The sequence below is a fragment of the Diabrotica undecimpunctata genome, chromosome 1 (genome assembly GCF_040954645.1).
Source record: "Diabrotica undecimpunctata isolate CICGRU chromosome 1, icDiaUnde3, whole genome shotgun sequence".
Classification (NCBI taxonomy): domain Eukaryota; kingdom Metazoa; phylum Arthropoda; class Insecta; order Coleoptera; family Chrysomelidae; genus Diabrotica; species Diabrotica undecimpunctata.
In genome coordinates, this window is record NC_092803.1 from 176821384 (window position 1) to 176843827 (window position 22444).

Below are 22444 nucleotides of genomic sequence, written 5' to 3' on the forward strand. Positions count from 1 at the left end.
CATAGCTATTTTCTTCGATATAAAGAAAGCCTTCAATACGTGTTGGAGATTCAACATCATTAAAAAATTGCACGCATCCAATATTAGAGGACACTGCTTAGCCTATATCGCAAATTTGTTAAAAGACTTTTCTTTCCAAGTAAGAGTTAATAACGTTTATTCTGATTTTTATACTGCAGAAAACGGTACCCCACAAGGCTCAGTACTTAGTCCTACCCTATTCCTCGTTGCCATAAACAACATATTAAACAAATTACAGAAACCTCTCAAAGCTCGCCTCTATGCCGACGATTTAGTGGTATACATTAAAGGAGCACAAAAAGAATCTATGTGCAGAATAGTACAGACATTTTTAACCCAACTAGATGAATGGACAGCTAGTACAGGCTTCGAATTCTCCGTTACAAAGACAACTGGTATGGTGTTTACGAAAAAGTCATGCATTACACCAGTCCTTTATCTTCACAACAGCATTATTCCCTTCCAAAACTCCGTAAAATTCCTTGGTATGTGGCTGGATCAAAAACTTTCCTGGAAAAAGCACATACAACATTTGGCGCTAACATGCAACAAAAGACTCAACTTGCTTAAAACCGTATCAAATCGTTTCTGGGGTTCCGACTTCTCTACACTACTCCTTCTGTATAAAACACTAATTAGATCCAAACTCGATTACGGTTCAATTGTTTATGCCTCCGCAACCAAGAGTACCCTAAAACCATTAGATACAATCCACAATGCCGCACTTCGGATCGTTCTCGGAGCTTTTCACACTTCACCCATAGAAAGCTTACATTCCGAAACTGGAGAACCATCATTGCAGTATAGGCGGGCACTTTTAACACTTTCACACGCTTCTTCTGTAGCTGCTAATAAGGATCATCCACTCTTCGAAAATACTTTTTCTAAAAACAATCTTGACTTTCTCTTTAATAAACCTCGTACTGGAAAACCTTATTACACACGAGTAAGATCAATTCTGAATAATTTTGACACAACAATCCCAGATGTATTTCACTGTAACATCCAACATCCGACTCCATGGCTGATAAGCATCCCAAATTGCAACACCTCTTTAATAGAGTTGTCCAAAAAATGCAATAACAATATAATAATCAAAAACAAACTAAATGAGATTCTTGAACGAGACTACCTTAACTGCACAAACATCTTTACCGATGCATCTAAATCTGCTGATGGCATTGGTTGTGCTTTTGTTACTCCAACGTCTACTTTTAAATTTAAGCTACCGCCTAGCTTAAGTGTTTTCACCGCTGAACTGTTTGCTTTGTACCGTGCCCTAAAACATGCAAACCTCTCAAGAATTTCAAAACCTCTGTTTCTCACTTGTGATGGGTAGCTCTTTCGGGGCAACAGACTCAGTAAAACACAGGTTTGAAATAAAAATAAATCTATTAAGTATATATATATATAATAAATAAAAACTAAAAAAAAAGAATTCTACGTTGTATACTTATAAAACAAAAATAAAATGAATTCTACATTTCCGTCTGGGTCCCGCGATGAATGAATTCCCCGGCAAACGTCTATAAAAGAAAAGAAATTAATTAGTACTACTAATATACTCGCTTTCGCTTCAATTCGGCGAAAGCTCCGAGTATGCTCGCAAACAAAATATTTAGCTGTGCAGACCCGCGGCAATGTTCAATACACAATGCCGACGGGTTCCGCTTGGCTAAGGACAGAGTATGATCCTCAATACGGAAATCTCTGTCCCGGTTGGTTCTGTGCAGATCCACGGTAATGCTCAATACGCAATACCGATGGGTTCCGCTTGGTTAGGGACAGAGTATGATCCTCAATACGGAACTATCTCTGTCCAGAATGGCTCGCTGGTTCACTACACCGGCGAGTCAGGGAGCCTAGAGCGCTAGCTACAAGACTGTCTAATTCCGCTATTCACACGCCTTAAATAGCCGTTTGAATCCCACTACGCCTTCACGTTGTAGAAGTGGATGCGCAAATATTGACACTCCCACGGTTCGAACTGTTAAACGATCATAGCATCGTTACACACTGACTCGCTCAGCTCTCTTCTTGCAATACAGCATCTGTATCCTAAACAGCCATTGGAGCAACTAATAAAAACTGAACTACAAATCGCCCAAGAGAACCACATAACTCCTAAATTTATATGGATCCCATCGCATATAGGAATTATCGGCAATGAAGAGGCAGACAGTAGTGCTCGTGATGCAGCAACAAGTGCGGAATCTGAATTAGTGCGTGAGAGTGTGTGTAAAGATCTCAAATCGTTTTTTAAACAAAAAGTGATGGGTCAGTGGCAGCGCGAATGGTTTCTATCGCAATCTAAATTAAGATCGCTAAAACCAGATACACGACAGTGGAAAACTAGTGCTAGCACACGGTTTATTCAAACGGTTCTAACGCGCCTACGTATAGGACACACTAAGATAACACACTCGTATTTACTTTCGGCCAGTAAACGCCCGCTGTGCGACCTATGTGTTACGCCTCTTACCGTCGTCCATTTGTTAATCGAGTGTCCAAAATACCATAGAGAACGTTCCATAAACAATATACCAAATACTCTACCAGATTTATTAGGAGAAAACTGCCACGTAAAAAACTTATTAAATTACCTAAGGTCAATTAATATCTTGTATCAGATTTAAAGTTTTGTTTACTGTGTAATGCCGCTAATAACCTTTTGGTGGATGCGGCTATATTTCTTCTTAATAAAAAAAAAAAAAATCGGTCCTCACTCTATTTCCAAAACCAATCATGATTAACATAAATATGCTTCTTTCGAGCGATGATAATCCTATCTTTAAACTATCATTGTCATATTAGCAACTTTTACAAATTTTGAACTATATTTTAAAAATATTATTTAAAACATTAAGATTGTTAATATTTACTCATAGATTCTGTTTTACTCTCAGTTACGCTCATCTAACACGATGTTTTAATCGTTTTTCAGCTTTATGTCACACACATCTCACACAATTTCAATCGTGTTTAATAGGAATGCGATACTTCCGCGTTTTTATTTTACTGTCAAACGTTTTATCTTCACTCATGTAAAGGTAAAATATAAAAACTATACATAAAAACAATCGGCTTGTTAATATTTTTTTAATGTATAATTAATAAAAATGTCGAATTGCCATTTTAATACAAATATACAGGCAGTTCACCGCGTAAAAGAGATTCAATATTCTCTTAAAAATAATTACTATTTAAATGGGAATAAGTCACAATTAAAAGTTAAAGTAAATTTGTTGACGTTTTAATTTTCACTTTGGAAATCGTTCTCAAAATACAAACATTATTAGTATCTGTTAACAATATTTGGGATCTCGTAGATAAATGAAAAAAAAGAGCAAAATTTTGAAAAAAGTACTCTATTTATATCTCTTGCAAAAATTATTCCAAGACTTTGAAATTTTCCTCAAAGTTGGGTCTTGCAATGCTTAATATGTGATAAAAATTTTAAAGAGATTCGTAGAATTATTTAAATTTTATTCTATTGGTTTATCCCAGATTCTCAGAAAGGCGTTTTTGAAATAACATGTCAGAAAAAATGCAGTTAAAAAAATTGTAAAAAATTGTTTGTTTTTCAAATGAAAGAGTGAGTCTTCTTCTTTAAAAATAGTAAAAAAAATTAAAGATAAAAGTATTTATTGTCGAAAAATAATTTTACAAAAATTGCTAATTTTTTACTTATAAACAAATAGCATAACTTTTTAATTATTGTTTGTAAAATAAATGTTTTTACATATTTAGAAAGAGTATATTTTTTACGATTATATAAAAAACAAATTTGACCTAGGTCAATTATGGTCAAAGTTAGCCAAATTTTTTGATTAATTCACAGCTTATTTGTTTATAACAATTAAGGGATGAAATGTACGTCATAAAATTCTGGTTCTATTTGCGCTTCAGTAGAGTCATCGGTAAACCTTTAAAAATGAAGTACAGCTGACCTCTTTAATGAAATTTAATTGAAGAAAATTGAATTTCAAAGTTCAAAATCGGTATACGTAAAAAATATGTATGGTTTCTCGGCTTCTAACGGAGGAATTTTCTTCATTCTCTTATCAAACCTATGTAACTCGAATAGAGACGCCTAAACAATGTATTAAGTACCAAATCTCAAACATGTTTATTTTTGTTATAAATAAATTTATTTATTTATACTCCAGTCGTCAGAGACGAAAATGCAACTGAACCTCTAAAAATCATATGAACAAGCTGAACTTTGCTAAGGAATGTTAATTTTGAGACCCCAAAAAGTACGCAAAATATTTTAGTACTCATACCCCCTGACTTCCCCTAAAACCACCTTTCCTCGTAGGGGGGAACGGAAAAAAATCGGTTAACATAGAGTCTTTCGGCCGTAAAAAAAGCGACCGGCGATTTGGTATTAATTCGACGGTAAAAATTCGATATCTTTTGATCAGAGTGTCCCATCGGCAAAAATCATAAAGCGTTTTAATGGTGAAGAGTGCACCTTTCTTACTAAATTATTTGCATTTTGCCGCACAATTCAGATTGCTTATGATTTTTAGAAGTTCAGTGGCATTTTCGTCTCTGTCGACTTGAGTTTCATTCATTTATTTAAAACAAAACTAAAGCGTATTTGGCATTTGGCAATGCGTTTATTTGGCGTCTCTGCTCGAGTTACATCGGATTAATAAATAAATGAAAATAATTGCTCTATTGGAAACATTTTTGGAAAATACATTTTTTCTTAACGATCACTGATAAATATTTATTTATACTAATTTTGTGGATTAAATCTATTCAGTAGATTATATTTTTACCTACTACACAAGGAAACTCTTTTTGTGCGTGTATGTTCAACAATAAATCTTGTTCTTTCATTCCGATGACTATTTATGCTTGTAAAAAAGTAAATGCCTTAAAGGTTTTAAGTTCATAAATCAAATCATAGTATCTTGTCCCTATTATTTGACTAGTGCTGCCATCTATTTAATAGTTGCTTAACTACGATTTTAGTTCATGGTATTGTGACAGGTTCCTTAATGAAATGGTTACACGGCACTAACAGATACTAACAAAGAATATAGATGCATTCTTTGATTTATACTAACTTCTATCCTACAGATGTTCATAAAATATAAAAGGAAACTGCAAATACTTTTGTTGTAGATTTCTACATATTTCAAGTAAAAATTTGAATCACAATATTGTTTCTTCTTCTTCCTGAATCCTGAAAAGAGAGTACAGAAGTGTGGAATATTTATTGATAATATTTACAATCATCTTGCTGCTACTCCAGATGGTAATATACAAATTCAATTTCATTACACATTACACGTTTTCGTAAATTTTTATTTTGAAACAAATTACATTAGTTACTATTTCAGGAATTGTAGATGATAATAGTTTGTTGGAAGTTAAATGCCTTCTGAAGGTGCATAAAAGTGGCAAGTCCCTGTTGGAGGCAGTAGAGACGCTAATAAACATGCCATTGGAAAATAAAAATGGAACATTACAGTTAAAAAAGAACCATTATTACATGTATCAGGTACATACCTACTTACAATTTTTTACATATTTTTAGAAAATATAATATTTATTTTTTTAGATTCAAGGCCAGCTTAATATTGCCCGAAAAGTTTATTGCTACTTTGTAGTATATGTTAATGATACAGAGCCCCTGTTTATTGAAAAGATTGAGCGAGATGAAGAACTTTGGGCTCGAATGATAGAAAAGCTCAATAGTTTTTTGTTATAACCGTTTTTTACCGAAAATGGACGACAGAAACAAAAAATGTCTGAATAAAAATCATTAAATTTCTGATATGCTCTGTTTTTTTTTTTTTTAACATTTCTAAGAATTGAAAATAGATGTAAACACTAAAAAGTGTATTTATTGATACGTGTGGAACGTCCCGCAGCTACTTTCAGTAAATCTCATAATTTATTAACCCAGCAGCGGTCGCTAAGGGCCTATTAGTTCCTTGCTTAGGTAATTTTACATTTTTCTTGGCAACAAGGCTATTGAATTGATATTTATTTTCAGTCGGTAAACCAAAACCTTCCGTTGCTAAATCAATTTCTTCTTTATTTTGAAATTCACTCTGTAAAAAGCTCATTAGCCCACTCAATCTTGTTTCTAAAGATGTAACTTCTGCAGTTTCTTAGATATTTTCCATGGACACGGAAACAAGATGTAATAGTCGAATCGTATGTTTTGGCAAACGTGACTCAATAAGAGGATACAACATCGCCGAAAACTTGTCAGTAGGTTTTTCTAAGGTCTCAAGTGAACGAAGTTGACTCTCAATCATATCATAAAGAGCAGAAATCTTACCAGGACTACTAGAAACTCGACTGAAAATTATCTTTAAGAGCTCTCTAATGTAAACTTCAATCTGGAGATCCTCTCTACCAAACCTAGGTTACAAACTCTTAATAATTTTTCAACTCGATTGGAGGTAATTTAAATTTGCGCTTACCTTTTACAATTGATGACTCAAAGTACCTTGCACTGTATTTATCCGTTGCCTTCATCTCACTGATTATCTCTTCTTCGGAAGCTTCTTCGAATATACTTTCAAGTACCGCACTTTCCACTTCACAAAGCTCATTGTACTTTACTTGTAAGACTTACAAGTAAAGCTAACAAACTGTCCAAAACATTGACAATTTTCGTAAATGCACTATACGAAGTACCGTTCTGCTTTATCTATCTGATTTCATTTTCCGATTTTAACTTTGGCCGACCCTTACGGCAAAAACAAAATTATTTGCCAGAAAAAAAGTTTGCACAAATTTTAAACAAAAAACTTGCTTTTGTATTAAATTACACAAGTGTGGTTTTATTAGTATCGACTAACTATATGTATGCAATTCTAATACATATTATCAACAGTTATTGATATGATACATGATACTCAATACATTCTCAGACGAAAAAGGTCGTATAATTTAATTATCTTACACCAGCATTTAGCCGGATGTGCTGATTGGGAATTTTTTTAGTAAACATATTAATTACTTGATATTTTTTATACTACTACATATACACAAAACGTTCATTCATTTGGAAATATTTACGACAATTCTGAATTCTTTATCTGCCCAAAAATATTTATTCCAAACTGATAAAGAAATTTGGAATTGTTTGAAAAGCAGGTAAATAATGATCAAAAAAGGGATTATGGTAATTAGACCATTTATTTATAAGAACAGTATTTCTAAGAAATCTAAAATATGTAAAAGAAATTTCTAATTATGACTCAAGTAAATTTCTTGATAATTGAAAGTCAAACGAAGCCAAAATATTAACTGGGAGGGGCCGCTTTGCTACACAAAACCACGTTATTCGTATTACTACGGTTACTGAATAACAAATAGATAATAATTGGCATAACCACAAAACTAGGTTTCAATGTTTTGCAGATTTTTCTTAAATTCGGCAAATACGCATTTGTCGCTATTTATTACATCACTGCTGCCTTCTACTAAATGACACGTGAACTTATTTTCCCATCTATTAAGTGATAGCCGAACTAATTTCTCACTATCAAAATGCCAACTTATAATGGTAACATCAACAAAATCCCTAGTTTGCAGCTTTTAATTGTAATTTTATCTTTAGGTACAGTTAATTTAAAAATTAGGGCAGTATGGATAACGAACATTTGCTTAAAATAAAGGTTTTTGGATAGTTAATCATTTAACGTAGTTATTTTGTACCTAAGTTCAAAAATTATTACACAATACCAATTTTTAGGCACATTACCACATAAGTTATGACATGGATTCATTTAAGTACAGTTATAAAAAAATTACTGCTTTCTTTGGAAATTTTAACTAGATATCATTAAAATAGAAGGTGTACAGTTTACGTACATAATCATAAGTTGAAAATTTGTTTTGAAATAGTGACGATAACTGTACCTAAAAAGTATATAAATTTTAACATTGTGACATACCACCTTATAACCAAATTTGCCTCGCTATAGGGGGTTATAGTTCAATAGAAATTGTACGGGACATCTAATGTACGTCGTTATAAGCGAAACCTCGTAATAACCGTGTTCGTTATAGAGGGAGTAGACTGTATTATGTGTTTATGTTTTGTATTATTTATTAAAAGTTCATAATTATATTAGTCTTTGGTATTTCAAAATAATAATCTCAATAAATCACTGTATGACCCAGAACTGTCAATTTTGAAATACGTTTGTGTCATGTCCTCGGTAGTATAGTAGTTAGTATCCCCGCCTTTCACGCGGGAGACCGGGGTTCGATACCCAGTCGGGGAAGACTTTTTTATTAATATTATTATCATGGTAAATTAAACATATGCGTAAATAGAAAAGTTATGTATATTATTGTCATTTTTAAATACTTATGAATATTGTATTTTAATTTGTATTGTATTATTATATTGAATTATGTTACAGTGTATTGTATTGTATTTTTATATTAATAACAAAATAAACAATGAATTTTACTGCAGAGTATGCGTAAAAAAATTTTTGCTTTAAACTCCTTTCATACATATATGAAAATAAAAATATACATTTTCATCAAAATATTGATTCAATCCTTCATTTACTATACTCCTATTACAGGTCAAATGTTGTTTATTAATTGTTAGTAAGTTGTTATTAATTATGTTTCTCTTTCTGCTATGTCTTACCTATAGCATTACATATGTAATGATTGTGCAGATTAACTCATAAATACTGTATAATATAACTAATAAATTTGTAACGGCGAATGCGTGTATAGAAGTGTAACTTCTACCGGCAGTCCCACTGGACTGCCACACCCGTTTTTTTATAATAATTCCACTTGCTGAATTTTCTGTTTTAGTAAGTCACAATTGAGGTTGTAAGGCTCCGGAATATTCGGTGCTGATAGGCGGCAACTTCTTATTGCATTCGCGTGGTCGAATATACTGGATTCTAGCGGTCATTGTACTATACTTGCACGAGTAAGATTTGTAGGTACTATAATTTTATAAAATGCAAAAATTTATCTAAGCATTGTTTGCAGACGACCACGCAGCATTTACATAAGAAAATATCTAAAGTTGCATTTGTTGCTTAACTCTTTCATATTTTAGAAGAAATAATAGTTTGTGAACGGGGGATGTTCATAGAGATAATATCACATTGCACCAGAAATAAAACAAATTTAATTGGATTAAACAATCGTTAATCTAACCTATATGTTTAAGGGGGGTTTATAGACCTCGTTATTCTTGACTTTTCGTTTTGAGTACATTTATACCTAGTTGAGCTAATAATTCTATATCCAGCACACTTTTTTCATTAAGACTTTAAATCAATTTTATTCCGCTACTCTACTGTTATTTTACCTGTATTATAGATCTTATTGGACACAATTGTAGTAAATCCCATCTTTAGTGTTTCTACTTCATTAATTGTAGTTGGGGGTCCAGTGATACAGTTTACATTATATAATAATACGCTTTCCTCATCTTCAAATACTTCCAGCTCTTTGTTATTGCATGATCTGCCGTCCCAGATCCGCCGCATCAAATGCAAAATTTCATATTTTTCAGCGTATCTCAATGTGACCGAAGTATTCCAGATTACGTGTCTTGCTTCCAAGTGTTTAAGCATACCCTGACTTCACGCAATACTCTCAAGATATACTAATATGTCATTCGAACACGAAGATCAATACTAAGACCGTGGCTGGAAGGTACGATCTTGTAGTTTACGAATGTAGCGCAGGTTCGTTCTATTCAGTTTTTAATTTCTACGGTTGGATCCCAGCTCTCATTAATATTACTGAACCTTATTAATATTATTTTATTAATAATTGAACTTGTATTGATAAATTGCTTTATTATAATAATGTATCCAGATATTTTTCACCGTGTATCACATTTATTATAGTAATAACATATTGCTTAAATTATTTTTTATGCCGTTGGTTTATATATACACAGACTTCTACTTTAACTATTTTAAACGTATTTTAACCTTTAATTGTGGCTTATTCCCATTTAAATAGTAATTAATTTAAAATGCCACAAGAAAATAGCTTCAGAACAACATCCTTTTTGATGTCCTCATATGTTATATAGAGGCTATCGCATAAGCAGAAAGCAACAGTAAATCTTTATCAAACTTATTTCCATGGACGAATGCTAGTATTTAATTGTTTGGGATTCAAAATATCGATTTGGATGTGAAAAATTGGAAAGAAATAAAAAGATACATTTACAAAACAGTTTTATTGAAAACAATCACTTATTTATAATGTAAGGTACAATTTGAAAACATAAATATATTAACAAGTATAGCGGTAAAAATAAAATTAAAAATATTTCTAAAAAGACTGTTATGGGCCACTAACAATTTATTTTCAATATTAATTTCTCTCCCATATCGTTGATCTCATCAAAAAAATCTTGAATGTTTTTCACTCGAATGTTATTTGAATACCAATACCACTAAATTCGAAAATTATTTTAATATTTCAATTTCAATCTATGAGAGATATTAAAAATAATTTATAAACAGCGTAAAACAGTCTTAGCGAATCTTTAAAAACGGATGGTAAGCAATACAGTAAATAATTGTGTAGACAATCAATCGAATAGTAAGAACCAAATATTTTTTTATCAATGTTACAAAGTTTTACAATATAAATATTATAAAACAAAACAGTATTTCATATTAAAGTAATGAAAAATATTTTATACTATTCCCTAGATGTTATCAATTGTCATTATCACTTTAATATCACAGAAGTACGTACACTTGATTTTTTTATACTTCCACTTTATTTCTATTTGGGCTGTCAACATTTTTCGAGATATGTTACTGAATTGTTCTCAAACTGCCCTGATCATTTCTAGGACTAAGTGCTCATATATACTAATGTGATATTCTTGTCAGTTACACATATTCAACATGTTGTTATAAACGTTTATTTAAAAAAGTTTATTCTTATATTGACTCGAATATATTACAATATAATAAGGCCACTTATGTAAGCTCACAGCGAATCAATCATGTCCGTGAATATCCACCCATCATAGTCATTCATCTGATGCTAGTCAAGAAGGCAATAGGAGCTGTTGTTTTTAAAGCAATAACTTAGAAATAAGTACTGCACATCAAAGTTTGCAATTAAACGTATAGCAAGGGCTACTTTATTTCCTACAAACATATTAACCTAATAAAGGGCCAACAGTGTTGACTTTTACAAATGTTTGTAGATCTACATAAGTAGTCATTTTGGACAAAAACTTTTTGCTATCGGAAATTGTTCTAGCTATCGGAACTTAAATTCCCACAAACATTTTCATCGGTTTTTCTGCATCTACCACAGTTTTGACTGCAGTAGCCTTCGGACGGATAGACCACATCTTACAAAATTAAAGAATCAAAATATTTTAATTCAATTAGTTTCTGATAGTTTGAATCTAATAGCATAACATAAATCAGAAATTTGAGGTCTAGGGATACTTAGTAAATTGTGATCTTTTGTTCATGCCTAATCATTATCCTCTTTTCTCAGGTAAAATCTGTACTCTGTACATGATGAAATATAAGATGTTATCTTCCCTTGTCTACCTGATTTTTTAAGATACTATATTTTAACTGACAGTTAAAATAAAAAGTTGAATCCAAAATAATGTAGATCAGAACTCAAATATGGAACACATTTCTTGTAAATCTTAATAGTAAAAACGAGTAAAGGCAGAAGTTTTTAAATTGATCTAGAAAATAATCAATAAAAAGATGAGCAATGAAACAACGGACTGAAAACATTTGAGATTTGATTTCCTGAAGACTACTGAAGATCTCTTATAGAACTTATAACACAAATTAAGTAGTTCTAAGACGAATAGCATATTTTTTCTTCTATGTTTAAAACTAAACTAAGATTCAAACATAATTTTTCTTGCATAAAATTAAAAATTATTTGCTTTTTCTATTTTTTATTGGGACCATATGAATGATTTAATATTAAGTGTATGTAGATGGTTTTCCATACAAAATAAATAACAGTGAATTGATTAACCTTACGAAATCATTGTTCTAAAACAGTCATAATACTTTTAATTATTTTTTCCTCTGTATTCTCCCGACTTCTAATTCTGCATTCGGCGATGATTTATGTAGTGACTAGGATGCGTGGTTGTTACAAATGTCTACTTTCAAATAAATATTTTTTTGCTAATAACAAATACCAGAAAAACTCTTTGGTAAACTAAAAAGCTAACAGAGATAAAATATAAAAATAGTAATATAAAATTTACAAAATACTGTGTGCACAAAGATTTCCAAAGCTTCATTAAAATATACAAACAGAACCAATAATTGTACAAACAAAACCAATAATTTATTTATTTATAACAAATATATCTGTACAAAACGAAGATAATGGGTATTTAAGTAATCAGGTTTTTACAAACAACAAGATCGTGATGATCTATATAAATTTACAAATGTAAAAGTAAACATGTATTTTTAAAAGTGAAATCTTATGAAAGACCAATACACCACGGAGGTTGGATTTAAAATCAAGATATTGTGGTTAGACAATTTAATAGGTGGTTTAAATATGCCAAATTGATTAGCTTATACACAAATGGTTATGCATTTACATATTTAGTTATTATAACTAGAATACCGGACACACTTCCAATTTGTTCAAAATCTAGCATGTTATTGTAATTTCGTGATACTCGTCTCTTATCAGACACGCATAGGTATATAAAACTTTAAAGGCAGAGGCCACCTCCATATTATGTACAATGTTGTCACATTTAAAGTCTTTTTTGTCTACGTAAAGAAGATTTAGCATTTATTTCATATGTTGTCAAGCTATTGTAAAGATATAAGGAAGAACTGCTATCCTATTTAGCATGCAAAAAATACTGAGCAAATAAGGTAAGTGCCAATCAATCACAAGGTGTATCTATCTATACAGTTTTTGTTTCTTAGAAAAACTTCACTGAGAAATGCTGACATCAATATATGCTACATGCGTCTATCGTGGGATTGAACTGTTTCGTTGACTCATTTAGAGAGAACAATCTGTCTGCTAAACACCCACTATCCAGAGCAACATCATCAGAAGCAAATATAGAAGATTTAAAAGATGTATTATCCTGGATACTCAAGAAGGAATGGTGTTGAAATTAATAAAAATAATGTAGTGAAACTGTATAATACTGCTTATACCAGAAAGCCTCAAGCATTTTTTCATAAAATAAAAATTTCTTCCCAGAATTGTCAGTTGCAATTCTTATTCATGGAATAATGGCTTCCCCAAATGTTAGTCTATCTCTAATAAAGATTGGGAATAGTAATTTAGAACGAATTACTAAAGCAGTTGGTGCTTAATGGTTACTAGGATGATGGAATGGTGCGTCTACCTCCACACAAGACGTGGAGGCTGAAGAAATATATAAGAATTATTTAACAAGGAAATCAACAGGTTTTAGACTTATACCTGAATATATGCTCATTTAAAACAAGAAAAGACAAAACCCAGTACTTCAAAGTGGTTCACCACGAGATAAGAACAAGAGACTAGACAACAAGATAAATATAGGTAAATCTGATATTATAAGTGTATTTACCCGTATTATTTCAATTATCAAAGTAGTTGCAATATCTTGGAATCAATTGACCCCATCTCCAATATTGCATTTCTATTTGTATGGGTGCTTAGACAAAACTGCGGATTTTTAATATAGAGCATCAATTCGGCTATAAATGTAAGTATGAATAATTATTATTTTGAAAGAATAATCTTAATAAGAAAATTAATTATAAGATTATTGTCCATGTACAAGTAGATCACTTTTTGTAATCTTTTGATGTCTCCGATCACTTTGTAAAAACCTTTCTTACATTAAACGAACCCATTCAAAAATAATAAGAACTACAGGTGGCAAAATTGCCAGTGTTACTAGATAGTTTAGATAAGTTTCTTAACAGAAATTTTTGTATCTGATCGATTTGTAAATAATCTACGTAATCCTGACTGGTTATAAAATATCTATCACCAGATTTAGAGTTTAAGTTTTTCCCTAAACTGTTTCATAACAAAGTATATAGATATATAAACTTTACACAGATACCCTGTATATAAGTAACTTATTTTGGGGTACATCCTATATAAAACTTTTAATTGTATAATAAAATATTTTTATTATGTACAAAACCCTCTTTTTACTACTATTTTACCAAAAAAGTGTTTAAGTAATGGTATAGTCTACGACCGTACTTAAAAATTAAATACGGATGGATATGATCATTTTCTCCGGATCTAATTTTTACAAATGCACCATTTATTTTATGATTAGTACTATTATATTAATACAAACTGTTCCAGACATATTAGTTCAAATTGTTATATCCTATCACTATCTGATGGGTGACAGTTGCCGTGAATCTAGTTCAACTGGCCTGAGCCATTAAACTTCTAAACGGAAAAGGTTGGACATCACAACTTTCATTGTGTACTATACTGCGGAGGAGTTCTTGGAATATACCACCTCGCAAAAAGCACCAGAAGAGAAACAAAGGAGATTGCTGAACAAGATTGAGAGGATCTGATGCAGCCTGATGTTTGGGACTGAAAGAGCCATGCCATGGATCGAGACCAATGGAAGCACAAGGCTGATCAGGACCAGGTTCTACAGGAACTGGGCAATATGAAGTATGTATGTATACAATATAGAAAATTAATGAGTATCATCAAAACACATTCAGGATGAATAGATATGAAAATTTTATATTAGCAAACGTTTGGAAAAAGGAAAAAAATATGGTCCCTTATGGAGAAACATATGTTTCTCTAAAAATTAACTTGGTTAGTCTAAAAAAATTAACCAGTCGATAGAAATCAATAATTCAGAGACCTCTATATATTGGAATGTCTGTAAAATAACCTGAAAAATATTTCAATCGAAAGTCTCTTCGTTTATTACTCTACTAAACAATTTATTGCCTAATATCTCTGGAAATTGTTTGACTACTGATAGTGCAGCATCTATTTTTTCCTTACTACCGATTGTCCCACCCGCTCTAAGATCGATATTTACTCTATATACCGGGAACCAAAGGTAAGATCCGATCTAGCAATAATATGTCTTAAAAATATTACTATCTTTTCTGATATTTCGACATTATAAGTACCAAATTATTAAAAATATACACTGTAAAAGTTCAGGTACAAAATTCTTATTTTGTTTGGCAGCATTTTCTTTCCATACCACTAGACAGTGTCAATCCTAGCCTTGATTCCGTCATTTTTTAAGTAAGTATGCCTAAGTAAATTAAAATAAAATAAAACAAACTTAATATGGTATGTTATCACTTACAACAATGGAAGATTGTCAATAGTTTTTGGTGAAAAATATGTTAAGAGTATGAAGAATGTATAAAATTTAGTGTTTTGATTTTTCGTTTTTTTTTTGTAAGGCACTATACAATAACGTGTTATTACAACTTTTTTACATCTATACTTAAGTTTAATAAATATTTTATCCACAACATTTTTATAAAAATTGTAAAAGCAGAAGGTAACTGCAGAAGGGTAGTATTTTTTTTTAAACCAGCTTTAGGTACATGTGTTAATTATATTAGTATCAAATGGAAAAGTGTTTTTGACTTTAAGAAAAAGCTTACCAACACATACTTATTGCGAAGTGCGCGAAATGAGGTATTTTCGCCTCAAATTACCGGACTTCTTCGACAGGCGAAACGATCAGACTCGTCATTGATGTATCTGCGAGGTGGTAATTGCTGCTAACTGTTGGTTAATGTTATCTGCTATTCACACAGCTTCATTGTCACAATTTACTCAACTAAAGCAGCTTCTTTACTGTAATTGAACTTTACTACATCCCGAATATTATTTTAGGTAAATGATATATAAATATCAATGTTCTCAAGCACACTAATATTTCTTGTTGGTAATCGCAACTTCATCACCTTCCCCCTAGAACCTGTCCTTTCTTTTTAAAATGTTATTATTGTTCTGTGTCTGCAACTTCTTTCATGTACATTTGTATGTATAAGGTAATGCTCCATATATACTAAAATCGTTTGTACATAAAAATTTGCACATTTAATAGCACCTCGGACGAAAAATAAACATTTAATATTTACAACTAAGATAAGGCAAGGGTATCAAAAGTTATCGTCTTATTTAAACTTTTCTTAGAAGGGCATAATAGATCATTTTATTGATTTTCATCATACCATCTAAACTGTTCCTGGAAAAGCCCATTAGGAAACGTTTCATATTAGAACAGCGTTGATATACCTATACTGATATAAAAATAATTGTTTTACTCTTCTGCAGTTAACGAAAAATAATAAAAACATACTTATTACTGCCTTGGTTTATTTGGCTATAGGCATCACAATAGTTTTGACAAATGTATCACCTGAGAGTGAAATAATACAATAATATATGCTCCTTTGTTGAAAATCTCTCTATGTATTTCTAGATTATTTAAAATAAAAATGTACCTTAAGCTTTTGAGTCCACTAAAATATCATTCTCAACATTTTCTCGGTACTCAAAACTCTTCTGATAGTTCTTTTTGCATTTCTTGATTTCATAAATGCATATTTAGGTTTTTAATTTATTTATTTCATATTCCCATCATTGTAATTTTTTATTTTAATTTTCATTAATAACCTACAAGGTATATGCTCGCAGTACTCAATTTTAAATATTATTTTTGCTCTTGTGTGTAATTACAAATAACAATAGGCGTATCTACTGTCAATCTAATAAGTTCGCGGTCTTGTTCAGAGATCGCATCACTACTCACGTCATTCTCCTGTTAGGTTGATACACGAGTTCGTCGATGCCCTAAAAAATTGTAAGTCATTCCGGGCAGTAGTTCATTGGACGCAGTCGTTTGAAGCACTTTGGATGCGCGTATTGTTACAAAAATGGCGCTGGACGGTCACAAAGCCTGATATGATGATGACAGGTGGATACGGAGAATGCTAGAATGCAGACCAAGGTGGACGACAAAAAGTATGGGAAGACCTCAGGAGAAATGGGTAGAACAGTGGATTAGATTGGCGCAAGATACGTAAAGATGGAAGCAATTGGTTGAGACCTACATTTAGGAGTGGATGGAAAATGGAGAATGGAAAATGGAGAGAGAGAGAGAGAGAGGGAGGGAGAGGGAGGGAGAGGGAGGGAGAGGAGAGAGAGAGGGAGGGAGAGGAGAGAGAGAGGGAGAGGAGAGAGAGAGGGAGATGAGATAGAGAGGGAGATGAGATAGAGAGAGAGGGAGATGAGATAGAGAGAGAGGGAGATGAGAGAGAGAGGGAGATGAGAGAGAGAGAGGGAGATGAGAGAGAGAGAGGGAGATGAGAGAGAGAGAGGGAGATGAGAGAGAGAGAGGGAGATGAGAGAGAGAGAGGGAGATGAGAGAGAGAGAGGGAGATGAGAGAGAGAGAGAGGGAGATGAGAGAGAGAGAGGGAGATGAGAGAGAGAGAGGGAGATGAGAGAGAGAGGGAGATGAGAGAGAGAGAGGGAGATGAGAGAGAGAGAGGGAGATGAGAGAGAGAGAGGGAGATGAGAGAGAGAGAGGGAGATGAGAGAGAGAGGGAGATGAGAGAGAGAGGGAGATGAGAGAGAGAGAGGGAGAGGAGAGAGGGAGATGAGAGAGGGAGAGGGAGATGAGAGAGAGAGAGGGAGAAGAGAGAGAGAGAGGGAGATGAGAGAGAGATAGGGAGATGAGAGAGAGAGAGAGGGAGATGAGAGAGAGAGAGGGAGAGGAGAGAGAGAGAGGGAGAGGAGAGAGAGAGGGAGAGGAGAGAGAGAGGGAGAGGAGAGAGAGAGAGAGAGAGAGGAGAGAGAGAGAGAGAGAGAGAGAGAGAGAGAGAGAGAGAGAGAGAGAGAGAGAGAGAGAGAGAAGAGAGAGAAGAGAGAGAGGAGAGAGAGGGGAGAGAGGAGAGAGAGAGAGAGAGAGGAGAGAGAGAGAGGAGAGAGAGAGAGGAGAGAGAGAGGAGAGATTGTTGGAAATGAAAAAATCGAGTATTGAGCAGTGATAAAATTGATTTGCTATTTGGAAATGTGTCTGGAAACTATTCACCTCTAATTTTCACCAGAAACAGATGGGCGGATCCAAGTTTCTAAAGATGTGTGAAATTGCTAATATATATTAAAAGGTTTAAAAAAAAATAGTATTTTTTGCTTTGATACGTTACAGTAGATAAAATAGAAACTACATACTCGAAACCAAACAGCAGCCTAAGTAGTGGATAGAAGCTGATTCTTCAATTGCAAAGAAGGCGATCCGGTAAGGACAAAAATCATTGTTCACCAGTATAATGAACCTGTCTTAAAAGTACTTTGCATTGGAGAAATTGATGTATGTATACTATTAAATGCTGGAACATCCAACCTAGACGTGGAAAAGAAAATGCAGAAACATGGGAATTCCTCTAAACAACGCAATATTGTACACATTGAGTTTTGCAGACGACCAGATAGTGATGGCCCAAGACTATGAAGACCTCGAAGAATACGAACTATGGGGGCTAGAAGTAAATATCAAGAAAACTGAATATATGTGTATTGGGGGAATTCAACAAAATCTAATTTTGGAAGAAATGCAACGAGAAATAAATCACTGTCAAAAATACAAATATTTAGGCATGCAAATAACCAACGATGGCAAATTAGACGAAGAAATTAAACATAGAAATAACCAGGGAAAACAAGGCATTAGGCACTTAAACAGTGTACTGTGGGACAAAACAATATCCAAAGAAAACAAAAACAAAATCTATAACAGCATTATAAAAAGCATTCTTACATTATGGAAGAGAGGTATGGCCACTGAAAGGAAAAAACTTAAAGCATTAGAAGCAACAGAAATGGACTGGAGAAGAGCGGCTGGAAAATCAAGATTAGACAGAGTTAGAAACAAAAGAATACGAGAAATTATGGGTGTCAAGCACAATATAACAGAGAGATTAGAATAAATCAACTAAGATGGTATGGACACGTCCAAAGAATGGATGAACACTTAAGGGAGAGGGGAGTCGAAGAAAACCTTTGGAACGACCGAGATAAATGGAGACTGGAAATCAGAATACAGCGTAGAACGTTACAAACTAATTGATTGATTGACATCCAACCTATTACCCAGATTTTGCTACCTCCAGTGCTTATCCTCATATCAGAAAGTCATTATAATGTGTCGGGGAAGCACTACAGCAGCAAGGGGATAACGGATTTGGACCACCGTCGAATATGTTTTGGTGGATCTCTCCAGAGACAGATATAGATATATTATTTTTAACATCTTCACACTACTACGTGAATGTTTGCAACAATTTCATGTTTTTTTTTTTTACTTTACCAATGAATGTTCGTGTACTAGAATACCATAACATATTTTTTGGAAATTATAAAATAAATTTATTAGATGTTTCCACTTCCATGTCATTTTAAATATATTTTAAACACAGTTTCATATCAATATTAGTATATTTCTTTGTCTAGTTCTATGTTCTCAACTTCAAATAACATTTTTTAATAATTTTCTTTTGCCTTTACGTGTTCATTGTCATATTTCTTTTTGTGAATTATATGATTTCTTATTGTGTATTCTTGGTTGTCTAACTTTGGTTTTATAAACAAATATTTCATTTGTATGTTTATTTTGCTGCGTTGATTGTTTAGGTTTGATAAAATTTTTATTGTTTTTGTAACTTGTTTCCTCTGATTGCATTCGATGGACTCACAGATTTAATGTTTAGATTTCTATTGATGGTCATGTATTCTTGATGATTAAGGTAGCATTTGCAAATTCTAATCACAGTTTTAAGTTTGCAATAGATTCAATGGGACTTCTCGAAATTCTCACAAAATGGCTGACACTCATTTGGATATTATTTTTACATTACATTTTTGGAATACGTATTTCCTTTAGGTAAACTTTGAATTAAAATAAAAAAGGGCATCTTTGCATTATTTCACTATTTTCCTTTTCGAATGTGCCATGTATATGTAATAAAAATTAGTATATATCCTTTAGTGGGTATAGGAACTATATGTTCTCGTACGTGGCCAATGGCCGGGCAATAATAGTAGGTATTTCATACAGTTACATCTATCACAAGAATAAACCATCAAACAAATAACTATATAGTGAAACAAGTTAGTAACTATAAAATAAACTATGAATATAAATAACAATACATAAACTTTTTTTTGTAAAAATGAATTGATCAATATGTACAGGGTAGTTCGGATTTAAACTTCTCGTTTGTGACACTGAACATATTCAAAAAGTTCATGGGAAACTGCATCATGTTTGTGTTGCACATTTTTACATAAAAACTATATAATATACAATATCATTATATAGTTTTTAGTAACTGTAATATTGTCGGCATACACAACAGTATAGGATATGTAAATTTTATTATCGAATCATTAACAGAAAAAAAGTTAGGTAAAAGAAAAAAAGGTAAAAAAGTAAAAAGTTAGGTAAAAATAATCTTCATGATTAGAAAAAAGTTATATATTTGTTTACCTTAATGTTACGGTTTGTAAACTACGAGCTGTGGCTGTTAAATAATGAGACTGGTGCTGCTACAAAAGAAGTATACGTTTGCCAAAAGCTAGTGAACTTCAGTGTTCAGCGTAAATAAATCTGTATCTCCGTAGCGTTCGTTTTCTATAAAGTTGCTTCGCTGGAAAAGTGACACTAGAGCAAGGAATTGTTTAATTGAAAAAAAAAAACGCAACTTAAACATATAATTAATTGAAAGAAGTGTATAGCGAGGAATATTAAGATAGTGGAGAAGACACACACACAGATGATACATACCCGGGTCGCCTCTCCAAGTCGAAAAAACGAATAAAAGTATCGAAAAAATCAGTAGTCTGAATCGATCTATTAAGGATTTATGTGACGCTGAAACTGTAAGAATTGACATAGAATGCTTGCGACAATTCTGCAAGGTCTGCCAAGAGGTTTCTAGCCAAGTGTACTATTCCAGTGACAGAACATGCAATTTCTGCCCCCTACTGTAAAGTCTGAATTAAAATGAAGAAAATTTGAATCTACTGAAGCTGTGAAGGACAATACGGGGCAATTCCTGTAGAAGCTTACAAAACAAGATTTTTCGCACGGTTTCGAACAATGAAAGATTCTCGAGAAGCTTTTTAGGGGTGAATGGGGGTTATATATTGAATGTAACAATAAGTACGGAATCAAAATAAAGTATTTTACAGTGCCAATCTCGCCATTTAATAGCCACACTTCGTATGTTAAAGACAATTCAACTTTTTGTCATTAAATGAAATGATTTACTTTGATGAACTTTAAAGTCATATGAATAAACAAAGTAATTTGCCCGGAGACCAACAACTAACGCAATATTTACAGTAAAACATAAGCCACCGAAAGTTCGGGAGTATAACAGGGACGAAAAATCGGTTGTGTATTTTATTTGAATTTTAGAAAAGTTACGTGTAATCGGTACTTAAAAGTTTAAATACAACCGAATTCCCTCTTTATAAAGTTTTATTACTTATTCAGTAATCGTCCATCTAGCTTTGACTTTAGTAGATTGATTAGTCTGTATAATGTTTTATGAATGTTTTTCATTATCATTCCTTTATTATAACTATATTTATAAGTAGTAAGCCGTAGTGGCAATATATCCTCTAGAACGGTAAGACCTAAATAAAAACAATCTTACCAGTGTCTATTACTACTCCCCTAATTTAGGAGTAGTAAAGAAGTTTAAATCCAGGCCTTCCACTGTACTAAGTACGACAGGCAGGACACATCATCTTAACTTACCGACGGAAAATACTCTATGTTTTCATGAGTAAGCTCCTATGTACTCCGGCTTCCACAACTGGTTAGAAAAGAAATTGTGGACTATTGCGATATCTCTATCATGATCTGGAGTCGCTATAACGGGAGCGATGGTAACGCCGTCTGGAACCAGAATACCGAATGGAATAAGGGGGTTGTCGATAAGTTGTTTTCTGCTCGCCTTGACGCGAAGAGGCACTTTCTTTGTAACATCTTTGGACACTTCCGTGGATTCTCCACCTTGAGTTTCATTCTTTTGTGGTAACTTCAATGTCAACTTTGTTGGGAGGTAGTTTAATAAGTTTGGATATATTGACTCGGCAGATATATCTGTGTTTAAAAGTTGTGGAACACTGCTTTTAATCGTGTTGTTATTGTTGTTTTTACTTCTGCAAAAATAAAATATTGTGAAAATTCTTATTTTAGTAAACATACATAATTCAAATAGGGCGTATAGATAATCACAGATTATGTTAAAATGCCTATAGGTATACCTGGACGCCTCCACAGGATAATGAACAAACTTGCAATGTGTAGTCCACATGTAGGCTGTTAGAAATAAATTAATTTTACTAATGACAAATTTTACTAAT

At 32.7% G+C, this 22444-nt stretch overlaps 1 protein-coding gene and 1 long non-coding RNA gene across 3 annotated transcripts in view; one reads left to right on the forward strand and one right to left on the reverse strand.

Annotated features, from left to right (window-relative positions):
- The first annotated feature begins 5215 nt into the window (after positions 1-5215).
- Positions 5216-5765, forward strand: LOC140441415 (uncharacterized). The gene is made up of 3 exons (XR_011951003.1): positions 5216-5293; positions 5379-5539; positions 5600-5765. It is a non-coding gene; the product is annotated as an uncharacterized lncRNA (long non-coding RNA).
- Positions 5766-10223: 4458 nt separating this feature from the next.
- The window catches only part of LOC140432606 (uncharacterized), a 69798-nt gene continuing 57577 nt past the window's right edge, over positions 10224-22444 (reverse strand). The window contains exons 3-4 of one of the 2 annotated variants that reach the window (XM_072520624.1): positions 21834-22240; positions 10224-15301 (exon numbers count right to left, since the gene is read on the reverse strand). In XM_072520624.1, the coding sequence (XP_072376725.1) occupies positions 21856-22240 (385 nt within the window). In that variant the 3' untranslated portion in view covers positions 10224-15301; positions 21834-21855. Of the gene's footprint in view, positions 22241-22444 lie in introns of both variants that reach the window. The other variant, XM_072520623.1, reaches the window with a different exon arrangement.